General features: G+C 43.1%; 1 protein-coding gene across 3 annotated transcripts in view; it reads right to left on the bottom strand.

The window, feature by feature from the left end:
- Positions 1–26,775, bottom strand: part of HYCC2 (hyccin PI4KA lipid kinase complex subunit 2) — a 566,375-nt gene that overhangs the window by 74,471 nt on the left and 465,129 nt on the right. For all 3 annotated transcript variants that reach the window (XM_085649028.1, XM_085649026.1, XM_085649027.1), the window contains one exon: positions 5,305–5,421. In XM_085649028.1, the coding sequence (XP_085505154.1) occupies positions 5,305–5,421 (117 nt within the window). The remainder of the gene's footprint in view (positions 1–5,304; positions 5,422–26,775) is intronic.

Raw genomic sequence — 26,775 nt, 5'->3', positions numbered from 1 at the left:
GGGAAGGAAGAGTGAGTTAGGAACAGCCAGGTTCTTCAGTACACAAAGGGTGCTCTTTGATTCAGAGAAAGGTCACTGGGAAAGGGCCTGGGCACATCTTAGAGTGGAGCTAGGGCTGATAAGAGAATCAAAAAGAGTAGGGCTGGAGCACTTGGGAAACCCTTTAATGCACATATCACTGTGGCTGACTTTCTGGTGTGAACCTCTAGTCACTCCGTGGCCTGTATTGTGGGGCTATCAGATTTGGAGTCGCTCATGTTGTGACAGACTGTTTTCTAGAGGAAGGGATTAACCCAAGGGTGGGCACTTCAAAAGGAAGCAGACCCCCAAAACAAACTTCAAAGACGCAGACACCAAATCACATTTAGTGTCAGGAAATGGGCTATAAGAAGTGTAGCTTGAGGTCCCCAAAAGTGTCAAATGCCAAGCAGCCAGTCTGGCTGTATGTCGAGGAGAAGCTCTGAAAAACCTCTACTTGTGACCGGGACTTGGGGGGAAGACTTCCATTTGTGTGAGTGGGCATTACCCAGGTAAATCCAAGACCACCTGCCCAGGACCCTGGAGCACCAGCACCTTCCTGCTTGCCAAGACCAGTGTGCCTTGTGAGGAAGAGGAGAGCGCTTGGAGAAAGCGAGGTTCAGTGCGGGATCCTGGCAAGTGGATCCCCATCAGGAGTGGCAAAGAAGTGGCTGCTGCATCAATAGGGCCATCGTCCATGTGCAGGTTCAAGTCAGTGACCCCGTACAACAGAGGGAGCCACAGTAGAGCTAGCAGTTGCTGCACAAATCAGACAATCGCCCGTATCAAAGGTAAGGGCAGCAACCCCGTATGCCAGAGGGGGCCACATGAAGAGGCATGTTACAAAGCACTGCACTTCTATACATTAACCTCAAAGCCCAAGTTTGAACTGATTGATATATATCGCACTTATGCCACTTATCTGCATTCGCTATGAAGCCACTGGCATATGTGATACACAAAGACAGCGAAATGAGTGGTACATGGATAGATGGGACTTGGCATTCAAATTTGCGCTATTTATATGGAGATGATGTACTCTAATACCTGAAGGATATATTCATAGACCTAGACATGACTGTAGGAGCCACTTAAAGAAACACAAACATTGTCAAGATTTCATAGGCATTCAATATACGTGATCATGAGAAACTTGGGCTGAACAGCTTCATGTCCCATTTGTGGGAACTTTCACCAGTTCTTTAATACATGAAAACCACAAAAAGGCGTGTAAACATGTATCCAATCACGATACAGAAAAAGTGAATTCTTCACTATTATGGACAAATGCATGGCTCGTTGCAGATCAGAAGATGCAATTATAACACAAGCATTAAGCGTCTAGCCAATCAGTAAAATAACACCTCCTGGTAAATGTGTGACAGGTAATGTTGTCTACATAACCTGGTGGCTAGGATCATCACATGTGTACAGACAGGGGTTAACACAATACATGTGCAATCAACCTTTGGCATTTAGTCTTTGCTATATATGGACATAGATTGACACATTCTTTGCTCAGAAAGTATGGCAGCAACTTGTTACGGGAAATGTAAATCTTGTGATGTTTCATTGTGTCAGCTAAAAGGACATAAGTTCAACCATAGGGCATATTACTGCGCGTTCCACAGGCCAGGATTTATCATCACGGAGTATCACAGAACAAGACTACAAGAACAGACATGACTCCACACAAAATAAAACAGGATTCCACACGATGATGTAAGCACTGCAACTATTTCGCATTATTTGAGGACTGAGAGTTAACTGTGAAAACTCTTGTCTCATGCCATCTGTACCAAAGTCAGATTCTGATGAGAGGCCTTGGGCAAGACACTACATTTGGGTATTTGGATTTACAGATATATCACGGAGGTGTGGTGAGTAAAGACATGAATGTTAGAGCTTAAATTTCACCCCTGAAGACTAGTATATCCTTCTGGAGGTGGCTACCACTATCTGTAAAAGGAAAGATGGCCCTCAGTAACATGGTATTATTATTTGTCACTGCTGCTCTACCATTTTGTTAATCTGTCCCTGAGCCTACCAAAGAATATATAGACTCAACTTTACAACTGTCAGAGCCCCATATAAACACAGTTAGAGTGGTCCTGGATAAACTCAGAGCAACAGTAACTGTAGTCAGATTAGGAGTGTCTAATTTGGAACTATACTGTTTAGTGGCATAGCACCAATAGTCATCAAATTAGATGCAGAAAGAACTGCTGTGATGATTGTGCCGTTGCCTGTGTGCAGAGTAACGTCAGCAATAATGTATGCCATAGGGGGCCTGCTGTGAAGACTGCATTTCTGCCATGCCGATCGGGCTGTAGCTCGTGTGCAGAAGATGCAATCCTGTAGTTCCAGAAGGGAAAGCCATGAAGACCAAGGATCGTTGCCTGGTTTAGTTGAAGTTGAGAGAAAAGGGCGCCGTCGTGACCTGTGCATGCACAAGCCCTGTTTGAAGTATAAGAACCCGAGGGATCGTCCACCTACCTGTGAGAAGGATCAGGGGAACTTACTTTTCATGGGAGAAAGTGCTTTGGACAACCAGCTGCAGCTCCTGCAAAGCAGAGAGTGCTGCTCACCGCTGGCAGCTGCTGTAGACTTCTGTGACATTCAAGTGTGGATCGCTTCCGGGGACTCTGGTAGAGCAACCCCTGCAGGTGCGTGTAAGGTTAATCACAGGGCCCTGGGGAATGTAGTTCTAACTCAAAGAGCTGTAAGCACTAGAACAATTTTGACTATGAGAGTCAGAGTATGAGTTCTGTGACTCGGTTTGCTAGTAGGGCCCACTCCGAAACTCACCAATCATTAATGGGGAATCACCACTACCACAAAATTAGAAGAAAGATGTAGAACATAATCTAAAGATGGCAGCACCAACATTTATTCCTCCAGACATTAGGGAGCCACTATCTGTAGTGAGGAGAATAGGCCTCAGTAATATAGTATTTGTTGCTACAGCTGCTCTACCATTTTGTCAATGCTTTTATATGGCGCCTTGGCAGTTGTAGTGTGGTCTTGGATAAACTCAATGCAGCAGTAACTGAACTCATATTAGGAGTGCCTAATTTTGAAGGATACTGTTTAGTAGCATAGCGCCATTATGTGTCAAATTTGATTCAGAAAGGACAAACGGTGGAAGCTGTTAACCCCTTTGGTGCCGCGCCCTTTCCCCCTCCTGTGCCGGGCGTTTCCTTAGTGGGCGGGTTTCATGACGAGATAGTCTCAACATGGGCACAGCGCGGCCGTGCTCCATGACGAGACTATCTCGTCATGGGCACAGAAGAGGTTAATGTAACTAGCAGTTCATGACAATCGATGGCAGCATGGGGATTCAGACTTTGCAAGAAACGCTGCCCGAGTCAGGCATATTACTCTGAATTGCTCTTTTGGTGTATGAAATCAGTGGCAGAATCTTTGGGTTCAACAGCATGGGTGAGATCAGGGAGAGTGACAGTAATCGATTTATTTGAGCGAGGGACTTTATGGCCACTCTTTGTTTACCTGGTGGAAGCAATCTGCATATAGTCAAGCCAGTCACAGACGTATGCCTCTCCCATAAAAGCTGTAAGGCTGGCATGGAGGTGTGTTCATAATGAACCCAAACTCATGAAGCCATATACTTAATTCTTACAATCGGACAGTGCAAAAAAGTGAAAATGAAGGGATAGTCTTAGACAGACAACACACATCTTTGATACTGAAAAGAAAACGGCTTGTGGACAAGCAACGCATTCAGACAGGGTATTACCGTTTGAAAATAAAATTGGAATGCATTAAAATTAAAAGCCAGTATTAGCAGTCCTCGCAAAATAATTAATTTGCCATGTTAGGGGGTATGCTACATTATGCTGTCTCTTTTTGAATATCTGCACAATTGCATCTTATTGAACTAATTTATGTAAACTCATATGTTAAAGGCACTCAGTAAGAAGGAAATTAAGAGTAGAAATTAAATCAGAACAGTCTATGTACCGCACACTTGTATGTATCCATACAGGTTCCCTTACTACTGTCCTTACCTTTGTCAGGAATGTTCGACACATTCCCATTCTGATTTTGTTTTCCAATGCTTTACCGTATTTCGATTTATAATGCATGTAGATATTGAGAGTAAAAAATTAATGTAAATAAACAATCACATTAGAAATGTTTGCAACAAGAAACCTTGTTTGTCACATGCTGCAACTTAAAAGTAGAAAATGATTTTAAAATGATTTACAAAAAAAGTAAACAATTATATGCATACAAAACAAGATTGCAGTTTGATCATACTTTTCACTAAAATTATCAACCACAAAATCTAGAACTGTGACCCTCTGAATGATGCATTTAACTCTCAAATTACATATTAGTGTCAAAGACTAATCACATCAATCAGTAATTTAATAGTCGTTAAATTGACTGTATTATAGAAGGAGTGAAGAAGTAAGCTGCAATTTTTCTTGGGGGTTATACCGTACTACGGTACAATTATGGAACGTGATCTCGTCCCTAAAGTTAATAAATGGTTGAATATATGTTTAAGGCTACAATAGGCTTACAGGACTGCAGTTATTTTCACTGGCATGGAATAACTACATAAATCAATATCTTCATACTACTCTATGTATAAACCAACTGCAAGTTTTGCAAGATAACACATTGGCTTTGGTGCTATGAAGCATGCAATGATGGCCCAGAAAACACAAAAAACAACAGTCCGTGACAATTTAACTTGTCAAGCTCAGTTCCTTACACAAGGCATACGACATGTCTAGAAAAAACTGTTATGCATTTCAATGGTATTTATTTTTTCTACTTCGCACCCCTTGCATGGGCACAGTGTCACACACATAAACATGAATAAATACAGCCCTCTCTCTATTAGTGTACTCAAACTCTGCCCAAGTACAATATTTAGGATATTGGTGGTGAAATTAATTGGAGTTTTCTGCTGTGCTTAAAGCAAGATTGCAACATCGAGTAGGGTCTCTTGAAGCGTTTGAGGATGATAAACGAAAAAAAAGTAATCAATAAAAGACACAATGCTAAAGAATAAAACTAGTAATAGTAATTTCTGAATTTACTTCAAGCATGATCGGTCAACTGAAAATATATCCCAACAGGGACTATATATAGAAAGGTCTTCTAAAAAAAAAATACAAATGAAAAAAACTTAAAAGTGTCTAACTGGGACACATCAAGCTCTGCAATCTTTCAGACTGAAGAAAGACATATAGCCTGTCGTCCGATAACAATTGAAGCCAGTACCCTTTCATTTTATCTTTCCATACTTACATGGCATGGTAGATACCAGTCAGCAGCTGCACCATGAAGCTAGGGTCCAGTACTACTCTGCTGCAGATTTCTTTCCAGCGTTTCTCATGTTGCTTTGGAAACCCACTTACACACAGCCTGGCAAAAATAAAGAAAGACACCTTTTATATCCTGAATACAAAGGACTGTTTCTATACCATAATGTTCTAAATGAGTTACCATGCCTGTTTTCAAACATGCCGCAGTACCTTTCTAGTCCAGTAGAGCTGTAGATCATCAGTTACAGTAGTTCCAAGTCGTTTTTTAGAGAAATTATTAGCCTCATCTGCCACAAATCAATGAAGGATGATGACCGACAAATGTATATTAATTTTTTTAAATTACACAACAGATGTACAACCTATTCCTATTCTCACCTCTCATCTGGACTCCATGGGTAGAAAGACCACAGACTCATTGGGCATCTATACAGGTGCCACACATAGAGCAAATATATTTATTTCACCATATTTCACACCTGCCTACTCCTGTGCTGAGCAAGGCAGAAATTAAATACCAACGGCTGCAAACATTCATGATACAAATCACAAGTTTATTTGCCATTCAGGTTAACCAACCTGCCGAAAGGCTGAGTAAGGGGAAGGTAAGTGGGTTCAAAGGTCTGCAGTTATATGTGGATTTTCCAGGGGTTCAGAATTAGAATACACAAGGGTTGGTATTAGGTAGGCGTTGTTTACAGTGTCAAGTGAAGGGTGAACTACGCAAGTTATTTAGGAAAAAATAACTGAGTAAATATAGCTTTAGCCTTTTGGAGACTTCCACCTTTACCTCAGGAAGAAGATCATGAAATGGCTGGATATCTGACCATGGACTCCAAGGAAATCCACCTGAGTTGAATTAAGCAAAGCAAGAATGTTTGAGAAAGAGGAAACCTACATGAAAAAATCTGCTGTAACCAAAGTTTTCTCCCAAGATACCTAGAGTACTCGCCATTTTAGACTATTTTGTTTTCTTATTAGTAGTATTCTTTTGTTGTGCAGACATAGCCCCAAAGAGCTTTACATAGGTCAAGAAATTACTTATTGTGGCATGCAGGTTACTGATGCATGAACACATGTTTACATAAGCAATAGCAGAGACAATGCATAGCACATAATTTAGTATCAACAGAGTAGGCACACATCACCTACAAATGTTGGATGCAGTCACAAAATTGGCAAAGAATGTGTTCAAAAGTCAACCAGAGAGGAAGGTTAGGAGGAATAAGGATAGCTGGAGGATCTTGCATTTTTCCTGAGGGTCAGGAGCGAGGAGGCAAGTCTCAGATGAAGAGATGTTCCAGATGTTGCAAGGATAAGTGGAAAGCATCTGTGTTCTTATCTCCTCTTTTCTTTTCACATCTTGGAATCCTGCAGTACCATCGGCTTTGTGTTGTAGGTGAAGTGGTTGTGACTTGGGGTGACTTCAAGCAAAATAATCTGGCTTGGTGGTTATCAATAGCCTTGTATATGATGCAGCCTTACAGAGGAGACCTGTTGGGATTTCCTGATGTAGCCCAGCAAGATGACTGGGTCGGCTGGGGAAATGTAGTATTTCTGGTGCTTAGATTCTGGCTAAGCAAGCCTTTTCAGACAGTTTTTCAATCCTGCAAGATCAAAACAAGTCCCCTGACTAGATTACTGAAACAGAAGCTAAACATTTGAGTACACAATGTTTCTAATACACTGCCATTGAGTGGGCTTGCATGAGCTAATAGATGTGTACTTGTAGGACATAGAATTAAAGATTTAGATTTGTGTGGTAATATCTAACTGACCTCAATACTTCGAAGACCCTAAGCTAATCAGAAACCGATCTCATTATGAGCAGACACATACAAAACTGGATGAATCTTTGATTATGAGCAATAAGAAACAAGCATTTGCAATGCAATAGGTCTCGCATTTATACGAGTTTGAGCTATTGGCATTGTAAATGACAATGCTTTTTATTTAAGTTTGGTTTTTTAAAACATAAAGGTTTAAAAAAAAAAATGAGGGGGATGTGATGAGCCCCGTCTAGGAGGGGGGTGACGCCCCATTAACAGCGGCTCGAGAGCTGCACTGAACATGGGCGCATAAGAGGAGGCAGCAGGGCTTGGTCTGGAGTCTGCATGAATGTGAACTCATGGAAAGTAATGCCTATCAACCGCCACCATAGCACCGTCCCATATGCAAAATGCCACCACAGGACTATAGCTGTGAGACATGGGGGGCTGCCCAGCCACAGCTGCACCCCGGAAGCACACTTGAGGTCAGGGAAGGAATGCTGCATTCAAAACTTGGCTGCCTGGCAAAGATTGCTTGTTTTTAACGACGGGAGAATTAAGCGTCTTGTCCAGAATCACAAGATGGCGAGTCGGGCCGGGATTCAAACCCGAGTCCCCATTTCCAAATTTACCAGTTCAAGCCATTAGGCCACACCAAGACACCTTTGTATTTAGCAAAGAAGGTGAAAAACATGGATGCAGGGCTCTAAAGTGAATGAATCAAGATAATTTGTAAACAGCCCGGCTTTGAAAGTGGTGCGGACGCGAGCGCCCGCCGCAGCGAAAGTGAAAGCACATATGTTTTAAATTAACGCAGACACGGCGGGGGAGGGGTGGAAGAGCGTTGAGAGAGCACTGAATGCTTGGGATGGGGAAACCACGGCATTCAGCGGCGCTAACTGGGTTCTGAGAAAAACATTAGGCACCTCCAGTCATTCTTTTATTTAAAACAAAAAAAAAGGACCGGTTTTAACAGAGCGTTTGCAGGATCATCAGAGTGTGAGTGATACTGGTAGGCACCCAGCTGGTACCTGGGTCTGAGCTGCGGGGTAAGGTGTGAAACTGGAGGGGAGGAGATTGTAAAAGGTAAGAAATACCATATTCACTAGTACAAGATATTTCACTTTGAAGGACAGAACACAAGTGGGGGTTTAATGCGCCTTCGTCGTGTTTGGCGTTGACATAAGTTGCTGAGACATATTTGTTGGTCTCCACTGAATGTAAATACTTGTGCGCTGTCTTACACACAGAGAACTTGACACACACACATGGATGGCACTCGATGGCGCACTGCTCCTGCTGCACTGCTCCTGCTGCTCAGACTAGAGCGGGTCTGCCTGCGGAATACTGCCCTGTAGTTCTGATGCTGAAACCCCTCCCTCCGCTCTCCAGGGCTCCAGATTGCAGCGTTTTATGGCTGCACTGTGATTCACTGAAGGAATGGTTGAGCCCCTATAACATTTATGCCCCCCTTTAATCGTGCCCACTGAATGTATTCGAGCATTAATTGCAGCCTTTGAGTCGGTGGTCTCCAGTTAACATTCAAGCGAGGCCTCGTTTTACACGAGTCATCCTTTGACGGCAGGTCAGAAGTTCAAATCTCCCCGTGCAGATGGTTATGAAAAGGAGATGGCGGCTAGGTGGACATTGTTAGAAGACATGTCTGCATGCCTAGCGACACGGACTAAGCGTGTTCACAGGCCTGTGCACTGTTAACACACACGCAGGCACGCGCATGCACCGCCTGGCACGGACGCACCTGGAGATTACCGGGAAATGATCTTTTTAAATGCACGAACATTGTATTAATATTGATGTTTCATTTTTATATAGCGCTTTTCACCCAAAAACAACAGCGTCTGTGGAATTTTATACGAGAATATTGTTTTTAGAGTGAGGAATCCCCCTGTAAACTAACAGGAACTCTTGAGTGCATTTATAATATCAGTGAAGCTCGTGAGACGCCGCCTCGAGCTCGGGTCCACTGGTGGCACGCAGCTCACAACATGACAACTGGCAGTGTTTGGTTAAAGGAGGCTGCAAATGTTGGGCTAGGGGGACAGCTGGAGAGGGGTCTGTCAGTGAAGGACACACACGTATCTAGCCCAGATATTCACTCGGACAACAGAGGCAAGAACGCGTCGCCCTGACACACTGTGTTTACCTAGGAAGGCGGCAGAGGGGTTGGCACACAGGGAGTCGCTGCAAGTTGTGATGACAGATTGCCGGTGGGTATTTCTGCACGCCGGTTTGACAAATGCCTCGCTGAAGCCCCTGTGTCAAGGCCGAGCACCTATGTCTACAGACTTCGAAACAGCCATTTGTGAGGACTCTGCGCACATTCCGAGTGCGGCTCCTCGGTAGACAAGCATTGGCCGCACGCGCGCCTTGCGCTTAAAGTTAAAAAAAAAGAAAAGAAAAACAAGACAAGCCCGGCAGAGCGTGGCGCGCGCGCTTGGGGACGGGGGAGCGGACCCTTTGAAGTGCTCCCAAAAGGCGGATTGCATGGCGGCACGATGCGCGTGATTGTGAGCGTGCTAGCCATGCAATCCGCTTTTTGGGAACACTTTTCAAACCCGCTTTCTATAGTCTCGCTTTGCGATCGCTTACGCGATAGCAAGGTCGAGACCTAAAAATTACCTGCCTATTTCTCCTTCGGGGGAATCTCAATTGAAATAATAAGCTGTAGTCCTGCTCAGCACTGGATCTATGAGCACTTTTAACAAAACATATATACATAACACTTTTCAAAACTTTAAAAATGAAATCAAATACAGAGAATGCTGGATTTTATTGTCCGAAAAAAGAAGCCAATTAAAATCTAAAAAATGTCAATAAATTAACAAAATTAAGAGTAACATCTCTTTCAGAAGAACGTGGATGATGTGGCTACCTAGGTTACCTAGGAATTATGTGACAGGGAGGATGACATTATGCAACAGGATTTACTAAATTATGTTGTAAGAAAAGGCGAATTAGATATAGAGTATTTTGTCATCGCATTACTGCAGTATTTTGTCTTCACACATGTTAAAACTGGGCAAAGGTTCCACTTCATTAGTAACAGTTAAACACTCAAATACAGGAATGGACAATTGAAAGACGACGAGCTGACATTTGTAAAGGGCCATCAACTACTTGGCATCATGTGTTGCTGTGTTTTAGTGACGATTAATCCATTTGAGCGACATACAATTTTTGCTTGTAAAATCTGCGAACTATGAAGCAAATAATTAATTGTGGGGCAAATGTAGCAAATCCATAATTAAGCAGAAGACAACATAGAAGCAGAATCACATATATCCAGTGATCCTGGATAAAGCCTCTACAGCTTTACCCCTAGTAGTGTGGACAAAAGATTAAGTAGATTGTCTTAAAGTGGATATATCTGTAATAAAAGATTCATATTTCACAAATATTCAGTCCTATAAATATTATTTGTCTAGTGAGTGCAACAATTTCCAGCAGGGAAGAAGCAATTTATAAAGAAATTTGGGAGCGATACTGGCTAATATGGATATATGCTATTACTTGGGAAGGTAACTTGGACATATCCCCGTTATGAATTACACTGAAGGGACTGCAGTAGTATAGAGTTTGGATCTCACTAACTGTGCTGATTGATGGCTGTGAGAGGCTGTATTTAATTTTAAGGAACTTTTAAATTGAGCATGTCTTCACTCCTAGGTGTAATGGTGCAGGAACGAATCAGACAAGTTCACTTTTAATAGGCGAATGGAACAAGGGAAGATCATACTCTGCACAAAGGGAAACATAGGAGAATATACCACAAAGGGCCAGCATAGGCTATGCAGCAGAAGAAGAGTACACAAGAGCAGATGAGGGCCAAAAACGTATCTTATATGAATGTCGTTCATAAACTAAGACGCCATGACGCAGATGAATCAATTAATTATACAGAAGACCTTAAGCGTCATCCTGATGATTTCAGGCAACCAGTTTAGTGAGCACAAGTGACTGGAAATATGGTCAGGTTTTCGAATATATACAACAGTTCTGGGAGCTGCCTTTTGTATAATCTGGAGATGTTGTATATGCTACTGCTGGGCTCTCAGATAAAGGGAACTACAATAATATAGGCATGATACAGTAAGAGCAACAGTACCAGCATTACAAACTTCTTCTGGAAAGCTAGAGCGATTTTTTGCAGCAACTATAGGCAAAAAAACCCTAAAGAGCCAGCAACTGCTTTTGTACTGGTGAAAAGGGAACAGTTCTTATTGAAAGCCAGAGACTACATACGCTGGATAGACTTACATTATCTGTAGCCAGAATCCATGGACCAATGTTCAGCATCACTGGTCACTACCAAAACTTCCACTTTGCTGCTGACCGTCCTTCCCTTATGATGGCCAACCGGGCATGGACCTTTTCCATCCCTCCTCAATATGGACCATCCAGACCCAGACGGATTTTATAGCAACTATGTAAAAGTAAAACCTGAAGCTGCAGGAACAGATGTTCGCAGCTAGCAGTCCAAAACCTGATGAATTATCATGGGGACAGTGACATGCCATGGGGAACTCCACAGTATGCCAGCTAAAGACTAAGAGGAAAAGGTGGGAAGGTAGACTGTTTGGAGTCCGCATGATTGCTAAGTCCACTGGAGCAAAGCCTTGTCATGCAAACTTTGTCAAGACGACTCAGGAGAACTGGATGATTGACAGAGGCAAAACCTGAAAACAGGTGTGATAATAATGAGGCATTGACAATGCTGTATCAATTGCCATGGTGAGGTTGAAAATAAGTCAAAAAGACATCCAAAGTGTGGCTGACTCAACAAAGCTCTGGAGGTGGAGGATTACCATCTTGGAGCAGATGGTAATCCTCCACCTCCAGAACCATTGAAAGCTAAGAAATGGGATGATAATTATCTGGAAGGTTGGGGTCCAGAGATGGTTCAAGGGAGGTGTAACCAAATTCTTTCATTTAGTGGCGTGAAAAGCACACAGTTTTAGAGAAAGGCTGACAACTCCTAGCAGTTGCTGCAATATTCCTCCATAACAAATGTGAAACGCGTCAGTGAAAAGAAGCCAACCATAATTTGACAATGTCTAAGGTTTACTAAAATCAGGGACGCAAAGGTGGCAGAAAACACACAGCATGGATGTAGGAGAGATGACAACAACTGTGTGTACTAAGAACTCAGCAAATTTGTAAAGAGTAAACATTTCTCCTTCACAATCTGGGAGCGGAACTCTTTAAGACTTGAAACACCGGTCATTGAGTTTTGAAACAGCATATCATGTCAGCAAGCACTGCATGAAGCTTTTGGTTTATTTTCCTAAGCTATAAGGTTCTTTGTACAATGTCTGAAGTGCAAATCATAATCATGGCACCATTGTGTGCATCCTGTCTGGCTTACATTCGAAGGACAAATCAGGGGTGCTCATTCAAATCTGAATTTGCACTCCTGTGGAGCAACCAGATTGTGGTTGGTGATAATTCAAGCGAATTAGGCCCCTCCTCAAAGATTAAGTTCACAGATGTCGATATGTTTCCTCACTGCCATATTTGTGATGCCACACAACTTAACAATTTTGTCCACCAGAGAAATCCTTGAAGGAATGGACTCCGGTGACCGAGAAGATTATGCTCCCTAATCTGAAAATGTGCTTTTTAACCAGTTCATTTATCTGGATTGTGGAGTATTCTTAACCTTGATCCAGTACAGTGTCTACAATGGAGAGGAAATATGTCGTTAGAGTGAGATCTGCCTCTAGCAGGTTAAACTTCTTGAAGCTGTAGAAACTCTGCACCTGGGTAGATACAAACCAAAGGGGTGTTTTCCTAGTGTGGAAACTGCGCCTCCTTAGTGTACGCAATTTTATATGTGGACTACCCGTGCGGTGCGGAGGTGAGGGAAACTAACACCCTAAACCCTCAAGCGGGACCTTTGATGTAGTATCTGCATCTGGGTATCCTTCTGATAGTGAAGAAACCACAATCCATGGTGTCAGTAGCTGAGCTGTTTTAAGTGGACCCTCATTCTGGGCATCTCTTGGATGTTCTCCATGCCCTGAAAGAATCATAATCTTTTTGTTTGATATCAGCTCTACAAATCTCTAGTGTTGTTGCTGAGCCAGAGCATGATATTCAGGCTTTGATCAGAGACGAACAGCAAAGGATATGGAAAAGAGAACAATGACAGCAAAGAGTCTGTAGGCAGGGCTCTAGATCAATATTCAATTGAGTAGGAATCACAGCAATGATAACAAATCTCTGAGGCACAGTCTTATGAGACGGAGTGCCACCAAAAGCACAGACCCAGAGATTTGAACTCTTTTGGTTATTTTGCTCTGTTAATACCTTTTGTAGAAGGTGCTTTCCAAGGAGGTCCATGTGAGCATCTTTTTGCCTATCAGACATACCCTGATACATGTCACACTCTTCAATGTAGTCCAAGTCCTTAAACTCTTTCTCAGGGGATAAACAATACCCCAAGACACCAGTCCCAGTACTTGCTTGGGTTCCTCTAAAAATCTTAATTAAAAAAGTATCTCTTTAAGTAAATCTGTACTCCAGTGAGAAGACGCTGTCCTTTGTTCACTATAGCTGATAGAAGGTACATGTGGAGATGTTGGTACTGACCACTACACTGTCCTAAAAAAAAAAGTGCCCTTTCAAGGATTCATACATCTGGAATAAATAAAGGTATCCTAAAACATTTCCTTAAGGGATTCAGACTTTCAAAACAGTTAAGCAATTTGGAAGGAGTTCTACAATTCACCTCCACAGTCCACTCAAGAGAGAGACCTAGCATAAACACAGCCAAGAGCAAAATCAAAGCTGTTTACCCCATCCAAATATTAAAGGCAACTGGGCTGAAAGACTATTCCAGTTCAGAGGAAATGTTTAAGTAATCCTGTGAATTCACCACCAGAAAGTCAGTTCACAAGCAGAGGATAAGGCATGTCTCTAAAGAGACACTAAGACGCTGAAGAATAGTCTCCACGACGACGCTGTTTTTCTGCGCTCGTAGGCATGAGTCCGGAACAAGGGCGACGAAAAACGGCTCCAGCGAGATGGGCTCCGCCACGCTGCCAAGATGTCGGACCATCGGACACATGGACCCAAGCACGATAGTGCGAATACAGTCGACCTTTTGGCAACGTTATCATTCTTGTTTCATCTCTCTTCCTTTCCTTCTTCTTCTTTTCTTCCCTATCCTCCTGGCCGGGGATTTTTCTTTCATGCCTTTAATGCTGGACGTGTGGGTAGAAAGGATTAGGTATTAAGTGGGATCCCGGGTGCGGTTGGGGCGGGAGAAGGGTAGACCACGGAATCAAGGGCAGACGCAGGGTCAACGCAGGCGACGCTATGGCTTGAGGCGACCACCTCCCCACTATGTCGACCAATAAGGTTAGCAACCTGAGCCTCAACATTAGAGGCCTCAACTCCCTGGTGAAGAGGCTGGCGCTGTTGACACTTCTGAGGGAAATGGGCAGTGACATCTGCCTGCTTCAGGAGACCCACCTCCTGCGAGCGGACTGGAAGCGTCTCAGATCCAAGTGGTTGGACAGGCAATACTTCTCCTCCTTTGGGGATAGGAAGGCGGGGTGGCTGTCCTCCTTGCGGTGCACTTTCGGGGCAAGGAAGTGGGTACGCAGGTTGTGGTGCCGGGGCGGGCGCTGGAGGTCAGCGTGGCCATGGGTTCCCATATCTATACCGTTGCCTCTGTATACAGTCAAAATGAGCCACAAGAGGTGTTTCTTAGCGACACTTTAAATGCTATTCTGGATTCCCCAGATCAGGACTTGATAATGGGGGGGATTTTAACATAATACAAGACACGCAGTGTGACCGATCCATAGTGTGACAAGACCACTCTGGGGCGCTCTCCAATCCATGAGGCAGAGATTGAATGATCTGGGGTTGGAGGATGTGTGGAGACGGCTGAACCCAACAGCTAGGGAATACACTTGCTTTTCGGCAGCCCATCAGACGTATGCCCGCATTGATTGGTTTTTTACGTCCCCCAGGGTGTCCAGGGCCACTACTGCTGCATCGATAGGGACTGCATCCCCATCGGACCACTCTCCAATTAGAATGGAGCTGTGCATTCGGGGGGACCCCAGGGGCCGGAAACGATGGAGACTTAATTCTAAACTGCTTGGCTATGAGACCAACACCAAGGACACACGGGAAACGATTAAGACATATCTTGAGCTTAACAAGGACGGGGATTCCTCACTTGCCATTCTATGGGACGCGCTTAAAGCAGTCGTCCGTGGTGGCTGCATTGCGAAAGCGGCGGGGGTCAACAGGGAGAGAAAAGGGAACACCTGGAATCCCAAGTTAAGGAACTGAAGGGGGTTCATCGTAGGACCGGAGCTGTTCAGGTCAGGAGACGGCTTAATGCCGCTAGAAAACAGGTGAAAGCCCTGGACTACGACTGGGCACAGTACTCGCTCCTGAGGACCAAACAGCTTTATTACGCAGGTGGTAATAAAGCAGGGCGACTGTTGCGGGCGCAGATGAATGCCAGTAGAATCGGCCAACTTAGGGGCCCTCAGAGGGAAGTTTTAAGCTCTGATGATGACATAGCAGGCAGATTCGAGTTGTTTTATACTGAGCTTTACACCGCAGACGACTTGGATCCTGAGGCTGCCAGAAAATATGTGGCGGACGTCCTGGTGGCATCCCTCTCGTACTCGGAGGCGACCAACCTAGATGAGGATATTCGCATGGACAAAGTTCTGAAAGCTATAGCAGGCCTCACTTTAGGGAAGGCCCCGGGGAAGGATGTGTTCCTGCCCGATTTTTATAAGGCTTTTGCTCAGGACCTGGCCCTGGTGTTGGTCCGTTTATTTAATTCCTTGGGTGACACGGTAAGAGTGACACCAACAATGACTATGGCAGAGGTTGTGGTGATCCCGAAACCGGGTAAAGACCCTATAGACGGCGCTTCATACCGCCCAATTTCATTGCTTAACATTGATCTCAAGATTTTCACGAACATTCTGGCAGCCAGGTTGGCCCCCCATATGCAGGGGCTTATCGACCCTGACCAGTCCGGGTTTATCCCGGAACGCAACTGCAGCGATGGGACCCGTTGGATGTGCTACCTCCTAGATAAGACCCAACGTACACAGATGCCTCTGGTACTCCTCTCGATCGATGCCGAAAAGGCTTTCGATCGGGTCCACTGGCCGTACCTGCAGCAGACGCTGCGTAAGTTTGGAGAACGCTTTCTGAAGTGGGTGGATTGCCTTTATGGGGATTCACAGGTCAGGGTGAAAGGGGTCGCATCCCGACCATTCCACATTCGGAGAGGCACGTGGCAGGGATGCCCGCTGTCGCCTCTGCTCTTCGCGTTATATATGGAACCATTTGCGGAGAGGATCCGGCAGCACCCTGGGATATCGAGGATTAAAATGGGTGATAGGGTACACAAAATCTCACTGATGATCTGGTCCTCTTTTTAACCAAACAAGAACTCTCACTGGGCCCCTTGATGGAGGAACTGGAGCTATTCGGTCTCACCTCAGGGTTTAAAGTGAAATTCTATAAAACCCAAGCCTTGAGTCTGACCCTGCCTCACGCAGATCAGCTGGCTCCCTCGGCACGGTTCCCATTTCAGTGGGCTATGGAGGGCGTCCAATACTTGGGCCTGCAGGTGTACCCCACCATGGCCAAAACGGCGCTAGCAAACTATTCTACCCTACTGGCTGGGATTAAGCGTGATCTCATGAGTTGGAAGATATACACCCTTTCCTGGCTGGGCTGCTTAGCGGCCATGAAGATGACCACCCTCCCGCAGATCTTGTACGTGATGCAGACGCTACCACTGAGCCCTCCCCCCAATATGCTAGCACAGATGCAAAACCTTATCTGCGCCTTTGTTTGGGAGGGTAAGAAACCGGGAATGGCCCGACACTTGACGTACCTCAAACAAGAAGACGGGGGGTTGGGAGTAGGCCTGGGCAAAAATTTCGTTCCGTTCGCGGAAATTGCGATAATTTGACATTTTTGCGTTCCGCGGAGAGCGCGAAAATGTCAAAAATTCCGGTTTCCGCAGCTTGGCGATAATTTGTTTCTTGCTCGCGCTGTAAAATGATACATTCTCGCGCGCGCGCGATCGCCTTACCTGAATCCCTGCGTTCGCCGACAAGTTTTCTTGATCCGGTTGCGTTCTCCATGAGATGTTGTATTGTTTTTAGCCATTTGCGCTGTCTCGCGACAGTTCGCGCCCGCAGTGACGTCATGCGTCGCGCGATCACGTCTTTCTTCTCGCGATCATGCACCGCGAGAACAACTCAAAACAAGATGGCCGCGCCCGCAAGCAGCCACATGGGTAAGTTGGCGACCCGCAACCATGCAGAAAATCGCGCGAACATGCCGGAAAAAAACTTCCGCATCTTCGCGATATTTCTGCTTGTTTGCGATAATTTTAAACATTCTCGCGATAATTTGCGAAGGTTAATTCCGCAAATTCCGCCCACCCCTAGTTGGGAGTCCCATGCTTAGAACGATATTTTCAAGTGGTACAACTCAGATACATGCTCGAATGGTATAAACTGGAGTCTGAGAGACATTGGTGTTTCATAGACCACTCGATGGCAGGCATGCACATCTGGAAGGTCCCCTCGCTCCCCCGCCGACATCGCCCCCTGTGGAGTATATATCTCGCCGGTTTTGAGAGCCACCATGGCGGTGTGGGATAGAGCACAGGTGCCCTGCGGCCTGTCCACCCGGATGTCTCCTCTGACCCCTTTTATAGGCAATCCCAACTTCGCCCCGCCTCGCACCGGTAATGGTTTTCTCCACTGGCAGAAGGCCAACTGTAAACGTATTGATGATCAGTTTGATGAATACGGGGTTCTGGCATTCGACAGAATCACGGACGTTTACAGAGTTCCCCGTAAGGCAGACTGGAAGTACCTGGCCCTTCGTCACTGGGTTACCCAGTCACAGGTGTGTCCCCATGCTGGCGGCCTATTAACAAAATTTGAGAAATGGTTCGTCACTAGGATGTCCGACAAAAGATTATTATCTGACATCTATGCCTTTTTAAACGCCCCCAGGCAGGCTGGTAAATCCCCCGCGCAGCATCGGTGGGAGTCGGAATTGGAGAATGAGTTCTCTCCCAAAGAGTGGCGTACTATCGTGCACAGGGCCAGAGCATCTTCAAGTAGTACAGCGGGCAAAGAGATGTTCCTAAAGGTCGCTCACTATTGGTACTATACACCGGCAAGGCTTTGTAGGTGGAAACCAGAGGGGGGGGGGGGGGGGGCAAGAGGGGGGGTTTGGACAATGTTGGCGCAACTGTGGTCAGTTGGGCACGCTCACTCATATCCTTTGGACATGCCCGAAAATTCAGGAATTCTGGGAGGTAACTCTCCGCGACATAGACACGATTTACCGCACAGACCTACCAAGACTCCCCTCATTCATTCTACTGGGCATACACAATGCCTTGATGTACCCTCTCAGATCCGAGCTGGGCAGGGCGATTGCGCTAGCGCTAGTGGCAGCTAATAAGGTATTACTGGCTAGATGGGGCACGGCAGAGGTACCTTTCCCTCCTGGATTGGCTATACAAGCTGTGGGAACTTTTGGGTATGGAAAAGGTTATGGCAGGTCTTACACACTCCCTCCCATAATTTGAGAAAACGTGGGGGTCCACCATTGCATTCCTATCTGATGAATTCAAGGAACTCACCTGCCCAAAGTACCTCAGAGTGCTGTGCCTCACTAATACCCCCCACCCGCAGGACTAGAACATCATTCGCCTCTCCGCGCCTAGTCTACAGATTGGAAACACACTGGGTCCACCTCACACACACGCCAGGAATAACTCTCTGTGCCCCTCTTCTTCTCTTCTTTCTCTCCTCTTATCATTAGTTAAACTGACCAACCCCCACCGGCCGATGGATGTAGGTGGTGGCTATTGTAATGCTTGACTCTTTGAAATTTAATAAAAAGATTTAAACTATAAACAGACACTGGATGCTCCTTAAATGATGAGGGTGTCTAACAATTTTAATTTGATGACCAGTACCAGATCCCACAATTCGTCCAATGACATCAGCAGATTTGTCATAGAATGCTTCTGGTCTGCAGCAATTCATTACTTAGGAATCAAGCTGGTTTTTGAAAGTATAGTCATACACACATGAAATATCCACTTTCACTCTTAGAAACCAGCTAGTCTCCACTCACACGCTGACTGAATCTTGACTGAGCGATTTACACTGACTAGCACTCCGCTGCCTTTTTGGTAGGTTCTCACAATGCAAAAACCATGAACATACATACTGTGTATGATGGGGTTCTTACTTGCCACAGGCAGTAGGTAAGGCATTTAAAACAAGCTTCCACTAGCCAAACAATTTTAGTAGTTATTGCTGATGTAATAATGAAGGAGCAAAACCTCTGAATATCAAAGTCCTCATATAAAGCTGGCCTTAAGCAGACACAAAGCAAAGAAGACAACAGATATTTTAAAAACAAAATTGACAAAGCATGTTACTCCAAAGTGGTGGGAAAAAAAAAAGGAATTGAGCAATGAGGGCATACACACGGCGACCATGAGCTCCTGAAAGGCGGTGTCTATGCTTAGCCCTTACCTACCTGCGTTATAAGCTGATGGTACTGAAACATATATATTATGTTTCAAAGCAAGTCAGACTCAATTAAAATGACACTTTGGAATTGCCTGGGAAAAATAGAATCTCGGAGGATGAGGAGGGGATAGTATATATAGACATTAAAATTAGTAGAGGATGTTCAGAATGCGTACACACTACAAGCAACGATAGTGGAAGAAAATAAGTTACTTAGCTGTAACTGTAGTTCTCCAGTATTGGAACTTTCATAGATTCACATGATTGAACCATTCTCCATCATCAAGATGGGAGTCCCACGGTACCTTATAATAGTAATACAATGTTGAACACAATGTTGAACAAGGACTAGAAAGGCCCTAGGCCCTTCAGTTGTGTAACATTTCCTGGTCAATTTAAAAAAAAAAAAGAGGCCAAACTTTGTTTTGAACCAATAAGAGTGCCCTGCTCTCTACAATACTCCTGTGAAAAGCTCCAGTCCCTCAGATTACAAAGCACGAGTGTAGGAGATACGCCCACAAAGAGAGAAAGAGCAAGACAAGGTGAGATTCCCAGGTGAGAGGGGCGGGTCACATGTGAATCTATGAAAGATTCCAATACTGCACAACTATAGTTACAGATAAGTAACTTATTTTATTACTCCAGGGTTGGAACTTTCATAGATTAACATGCTTGAATCAGATTACATAGCAGTAATGAAGCATATATCAACGTAAATGTCAAGCAGACACACACACATATACATACATACATATATATATTATCTAATGGCGGTCGCCAGTAGATAGTTATAGTTAGGACCCTGTTTCCATAGGAAATCCGCAACATTCTATTTGGAATAAATATAAGCACAAAGATGAGGGTAGAGGCTAATTGAATCCGCACCCAGCAAACAACAGTGGTTCTTGTAATCAAGTGAGTAGTGGTGCACGAAACCAGAGAGTACTCCCCTCTTTACTCCCAAAAATATAGGATGAAATCCTACATAAACATATATACACACAAGTGGTTCAGCACTAAACACTATACACTTCTCATATAATCAGAGCATGTGACACCAATTGTAGAGTTTTTCTTCTTTATTTATCTTGATCGCAGATATCTTGTCATTCGTATATTCACATAACCGTAGCCAACGCGTTTCGTCTCACACGAGACTTCTTCAGGGCTACCAAAAAAACATATATAAAAAATATATATATAAAAACAATCTCCGACCTATAATAATCTTTCCAAGCATATTATAAAAATATATAGACTACTTCATTAAAAATGCCAAATGCAAAACACCACTAAAGATCCAATTCATTCACTGACAAAACGACAAGAAGGCCTGAATATAGTACAATAGAAACATTTTTCTCAATGCATCATATATATCCTGCATCATATATTCGTCATGCTATTCACTCCACAATTGTATGTATGGCTTTCCACGTATATCTGCACATTGCATCATTCAATTAAAGTTCAGCACAAGCGTTTTGTTATCCTCAATGAGCCATCAAAGGATATAGACATATCAGGCGTGCATTTAGTTTCAATTGTGACAGGACTGTTCTAATTTGTCTCATAATATCAAGATAGCTTACAGAGAGAAACCCATTGTGTACTGACACTGTCAGTTAAACATTTCCTATTATTGCCAGGTCTTATTATTACACTTTACAAACCACACGAGTCATCATTATATTTTAGTTCATGTGAATAACATGTATGTGACTTGCATACCTTATGTATATACTGAGTAATCTCCTTTTGTGATGGCGAGTTCCTATGATATGGAGTTCTGCAATGAACACTTCTCAAGGTCACATGATATTCAAGAAAAGGAGAGTTTTTTTTACATGTATGGGCATCCAGACATGATATGTGCCATGATATTTTCACTAACTAAACACCATAACTGAACTAAAGTATAAACGAGCAATTACTGCTGTTCATTCAATTATTCGAGATTATGTTGTCATTTTCACTTTATATTTCATATATTGTATTACGCATTATTATTTACGTTATTACCGCTCTATACATTTCTTACGAATTCTAACGTCCTAACATAAACGGATACGTTATGAGTTGTAGTCTGAATCAATTGCTTAGTGCAAATTCATTATGTTTGTCTTTACGAGAATTATTTGATACTAACTAAGTCCATAAGTATTAAATGTGCGTGGATCTGACTATGATAATTAGAAATAGCGGTATATTAGGCTCATAAACCCGCCCTCTATCCATTTACGGACCGTTAATGTATATACATGGGTTGCCGTTCGCAATTTGGTTATGTTACAAACCCATGAAATATCGTCAAGGTTTTTAAATTGCTGGACTTGACATCAACATTATCTTCCTACTCTGTAACCGTCCCGAGCCCATCGTGAGCATGGTTCTGCATGTCAGCGTCTTCCGAACGCTCGCACCATGAGACATTCGTGATATATAGATTCCTACAGCTAGTCTTTTGAATCACTTACTTGTAGTACTCTTAACCAGCGTGATCACTTCATGGTAACGGCGAAACCGTAAGAGCGTATTTCGCGGTTTCTTATAGTGACACCCCCGGAAGTGTCAAGACCAAGCGTCCAATTAGCTATGCTGGTATAGTTAGTCGACGGTCTGGCGGGATAACGTGGCGGCCATCTTAAAGTGGCCAAGTATTCTTACATTTCACTATCTATCCATGTCATATTTTATGCGTGACGAAATACGATGACATTGTATCAGATGTTTATCACAATATTTGGCCAATAGTTATTGTGTACAGATATATGTCTGTATCATATTTTAAAAGATAACGATAAGGTGATAACGTAGTAATGTCATAATGATGCCAAATGCATAACAAGTTCATTCGTAATCGGGTTGTTGGCAAACATGGTTATTCATGTATTATCCCATGATTTGTTATTTACGTGCCCTATAAGTGTGTAATACACAGGCTCGTCATGTTTTACAGTTCGAGGTAGCTGCACACCTCGAAAAAGCAAATATATTTTTCGTTATTCTATTTCATCAATGTTGTGCAGAGTTGTGTCCATCAATTAAGACACATTGAATATTATCGCAACATTATATCAGTTATACGGCCATCTTAGAGTGGCCAAAAAAGGAGAAAAAGAGAAAAATAAGTGTATAATTCGCAAATATCTATTAATAGTGATTCACGGTGTGAAAATGACAACAGTGCAATATTTGTCCGAAATTACCATCTGCAGTTCATAATGTACTTCACATGATGACATCCATAAAATGCACTCGTGTATTTACCAAGCATTGTGCATGTGCCAAACCAAAATTAAACAAATATGTCGACCACAATTGAGTGGCCCATCAACTTTTTATAACATTGTCAATACTGTAATGATTGCACAAAAGTTACAATTATGTAGCAACTGACCTAACCAATCAGGTGGTTAAAGGAAATAATGCATTTCATCATTGACATTGAGACCAAACTGTACAGTCCTGAGACGGCATATCCATGATGCCTCTCGCTGTCTCAATATCAGCTCTCTATTGCCCCCCCGTTCTGGCATTCTGACATGATCGATGCCATAGAATTTGAAATTCTTTTCATCAGGATGTTCACTTTGTATGTGCACAGAGACCGGGTATTTATCGTTCCCATTTTTTATGGCTCTGGCATGTTCTTGTATGCGCAGTTTTAAACTGCGTATGCTGCTACCAATGTATTTCTTTTGACATGCACACACAATCATGTATATCGTGAATTCCGTGTTACAATTAATAAAGCAATTTGTGGTATATTCCCTCGGACCATTGCTGAATATTTTATTCTTATTGATACCGAATTGGCATATACAGCAGTTACCACAGGTATAAAATCCTGGTGGTTTATCAGGTAGCCATGTGGGCCTCAAAACAGGAGAGTCCCTGATGTAGCTCGGGCTAAGTACCTCCTTAAATGTCTTGCTTCTACGGTATATTACTTTGGGTTTATTTGATGTTAACATACTTATTGAACCATCCTTTGAGAGATGATGCCAATTCTTCTTTAAGATGTTATATACATGATTATTTAGGGCATTGTACTCTGTAATGAAGTACAACCCAAAATCCCCGCTTTCTTTGTCTGGTTTTTTCTTTCTTTTGGTAGTTAGTAGCTCCTTTCTCTTGAGGGACATTGCTCTTTTCTCGGCCTTGTTCAGACATGCTTGATTGTAGCCTCTCTGTGTGAATCTACTTTTGATTTTCTCGATGTTAGTTTTGAAGTCGGATTCTAGACTGCAGTTTCGTCTGGCGCGAACCATTTCTCCAAATGGAATCGCTTCTATGGTAGAACGTGGGTGTGCACTCGTGGCATGCAAATAACTGTTGCAGGCAGTTTTTTTCCTAAACATATCACTATGTATGTTACCATTTAGGGCAAACAATCTCAGGTCTAGGAACTCTATGGTGGTTTCAGAGTGCTGTATAGTAAGCTTTACATTGAAATTGTTGGCATTCAAATAGCTATGGTATTCATTAAGCTGTTCAGTTGTGCCATGCCATATCATGATGATATCATCTATGTATCTTGCATAGAAGATCACGTTGTTGACCCAGGCTTGTGCTCCTGGACCCCAGACGTGCTCCACCTCATACAGACCCATGAACAAGTTCGCATAAGATGGAGCAAATCTGGAGCCCATCGCAGTACCGCGTCGTTGTAAGAACCACTCACCATTATGCAGAAAAGCATTTTGTGTTAGAATAATCTCCGCCATATTGATTAGCATATCAGTATGTTCCAAATGTTGTGCCCCCCTTCTAAAGAGAAAATGCTTTAAAGCCCTCATTCCTTCCTTCATATGAATACAGGTGTAGAGGCTTTCCACATCCATAGTGACAAAAACCAGATTATCTTGATCCCATTTGAAATCCTCAAGTTTGCATAAGAGGTCAGAGCTATCCCTCAGATAGGATGGGAGATTCTTAACAATATTTTCGGTTGGTCCTCCATTTCCACTGATAAGTGGAAATGGAGGACCAACCGAAAATATTGCCAAATATGTCGATAGTTTTCTTCAGCCTATTGTTAAGAATCTCCCATCCTATCTGAGGGATAGCTCTGACCTCTTATGCAAACTTGAGGATTTCAAATGGGATCAAGATAATCTGGTTTTTGTCACTATGGATGTGGAAAGCCTCTACACCTGTATTCATATGAAGGAAGGAATGAGGGCTTTAAAGCATTTTCTCTTTAGAAGGGGGGCACAACATTTGGAACATACTGATATGCTAATCAATATGGCGGAGATTATTCTAACACAAAATGCTTTTCTGCATAATGGTGAGTGGTTCTTACAACGACGCGGTACTGCGATGGGCTCCAGATTTGCTCCATCTTATGCGAACTTGTTCATGGGTCTGTATGAGGTGGAGCACGTCTGGGGTCCAGGAGCACAAGCCTGGGTCAACAACGTGATCTTCTATGCAAGATACATAGATGATATCATCATGATATGGCATGGCACAACTGAACAGCTTAATGAATACCATAGCTATTTGAATGCCAACAATTTCAATGTAAAGCTTACTATACAGCACTCTGAAACCACCATAGAGTTCCTAGACCTGAGATTGTTTGCCCTAAATGGTAACATACATAGTGATATGTTTAGGAAAAAAACTGCCTGCAACAGTTATTTGCATGCCACGAGTGCACACCCACGTTCTACCATAGAAGCGATTCCATTTGGAGAAATGGTTCGCGCCAGACGAAACTGCAGTCTAGAATCCGACTTCAAAACTAACATCGAGAAAATCAAAAGTAGATTCACACAGAGAGGCTACAATCAAGCATGTCTGAACAAGGCCGAGAAAAGAGCAATGTCCCTCAAGAGAAAGGAGCTACTAACTACCAAAAGAAAGAAAAAACCAGACAAAGAAAGCGGGGATTTTGGGTTGTACTTCATTACAGAGTACAATGCCCTAAATAATCATGTATATAACATCTTAAAGAAGAATTGGCATCATCTCTCAAAGGATGGTTCAATAAGTATGTTAACATCAAATAAACCCAAAGTAATATACCGTAGAAGCAAGACATTTAAGGAGGTACTTAGCCCGAGCTACATCAGGGACTCTCCTGTTTTGAGGCCCACATGGCTACCTGATAAACCACCAGGATTTTATACCTGTGGTAACTGCTGTATATGCCAATTCGGTATCAATAAGAATAAAATATTCAGCAATGGTCCGAGGGAATATACCACAAATTGCTTTATTAATTGTAACACGGAATTCACGATATACATGATTGTGTGTGCATGTCAAAAGAAATACATTGGTAGCAGCATACGCAGTTTAAAACTGCGCATACAAGAACATGCCAGAGCCATAAAAAATGGGAACGATAAATACCCGGTCTCTGTGCACATACAAAGTGAACATCCTGATGAAAAGAATTTCAAATTCTATGGCATCGATCATGTCAGAATGCCAGAACGGGGGGGCAATAGAGAGCTGATATTGAGACAGCGAGAGGCATCATGGATATGCCGTCTCAGGACTGTACAGTTTGGTCTCAATGTCAATGATGAAATGCATTATTTCCTTTAACCACCTGATTGGTTAGGTCAGTTGCTACATAATTGTAACTTTTGTGCAATCATTACAGTATTGACAATGTTATAAAAAGTTGATGGGCCACTCAATTGTGGTCGACATATTTGTTTAATTTTGGTTTGGCACATGCACAATGCTTGGTAAATACACGAGTGCATTTTATGGATGTCATCATGTGAAGTACATTATGAACTGCAGATGGTAATTTCGGACAAATATTGCACTGTTGTCATTTTCACACCGTGAATCACTATTAATAGATATTTGCGAATTATACACTTATTTTTCTCTTTTTCTCCTTTTTTGGCCACTCTAAGATGGCCGTATAACTGATATAATGTTGCGATAATATTCAATGTGTCTTAATTGATGGACACAACTCTGCACAACATTGATGAAATAGAATAACGAAAAATATATTTGCTTTTTCGAGGTGTGCAGCTACCTCGAACTGTAAAACATGACGAGCCTGTGTGTTACACACTTATAGGGCACGTAAATAACAAATCATGGGATAATACA

The sequence above is a fragment of the Triturus cristatus genome, chromosome 3_2 (assembly GCF_964204655.1).
Source record: "Triturus cristatus chromosome 3_2, aTriCri1.1, whole genome shotgun sequence".
NCBI lineage: Eukaryota > Metazoa > Chordata > Amphibia > Caudata > Salamandridae > Triturus > Triturus cristatus.
Note: the sequence above shows the minus strand (reverse complement) of the source record. Positions and strands in the feature narration are given on the sequence as shown.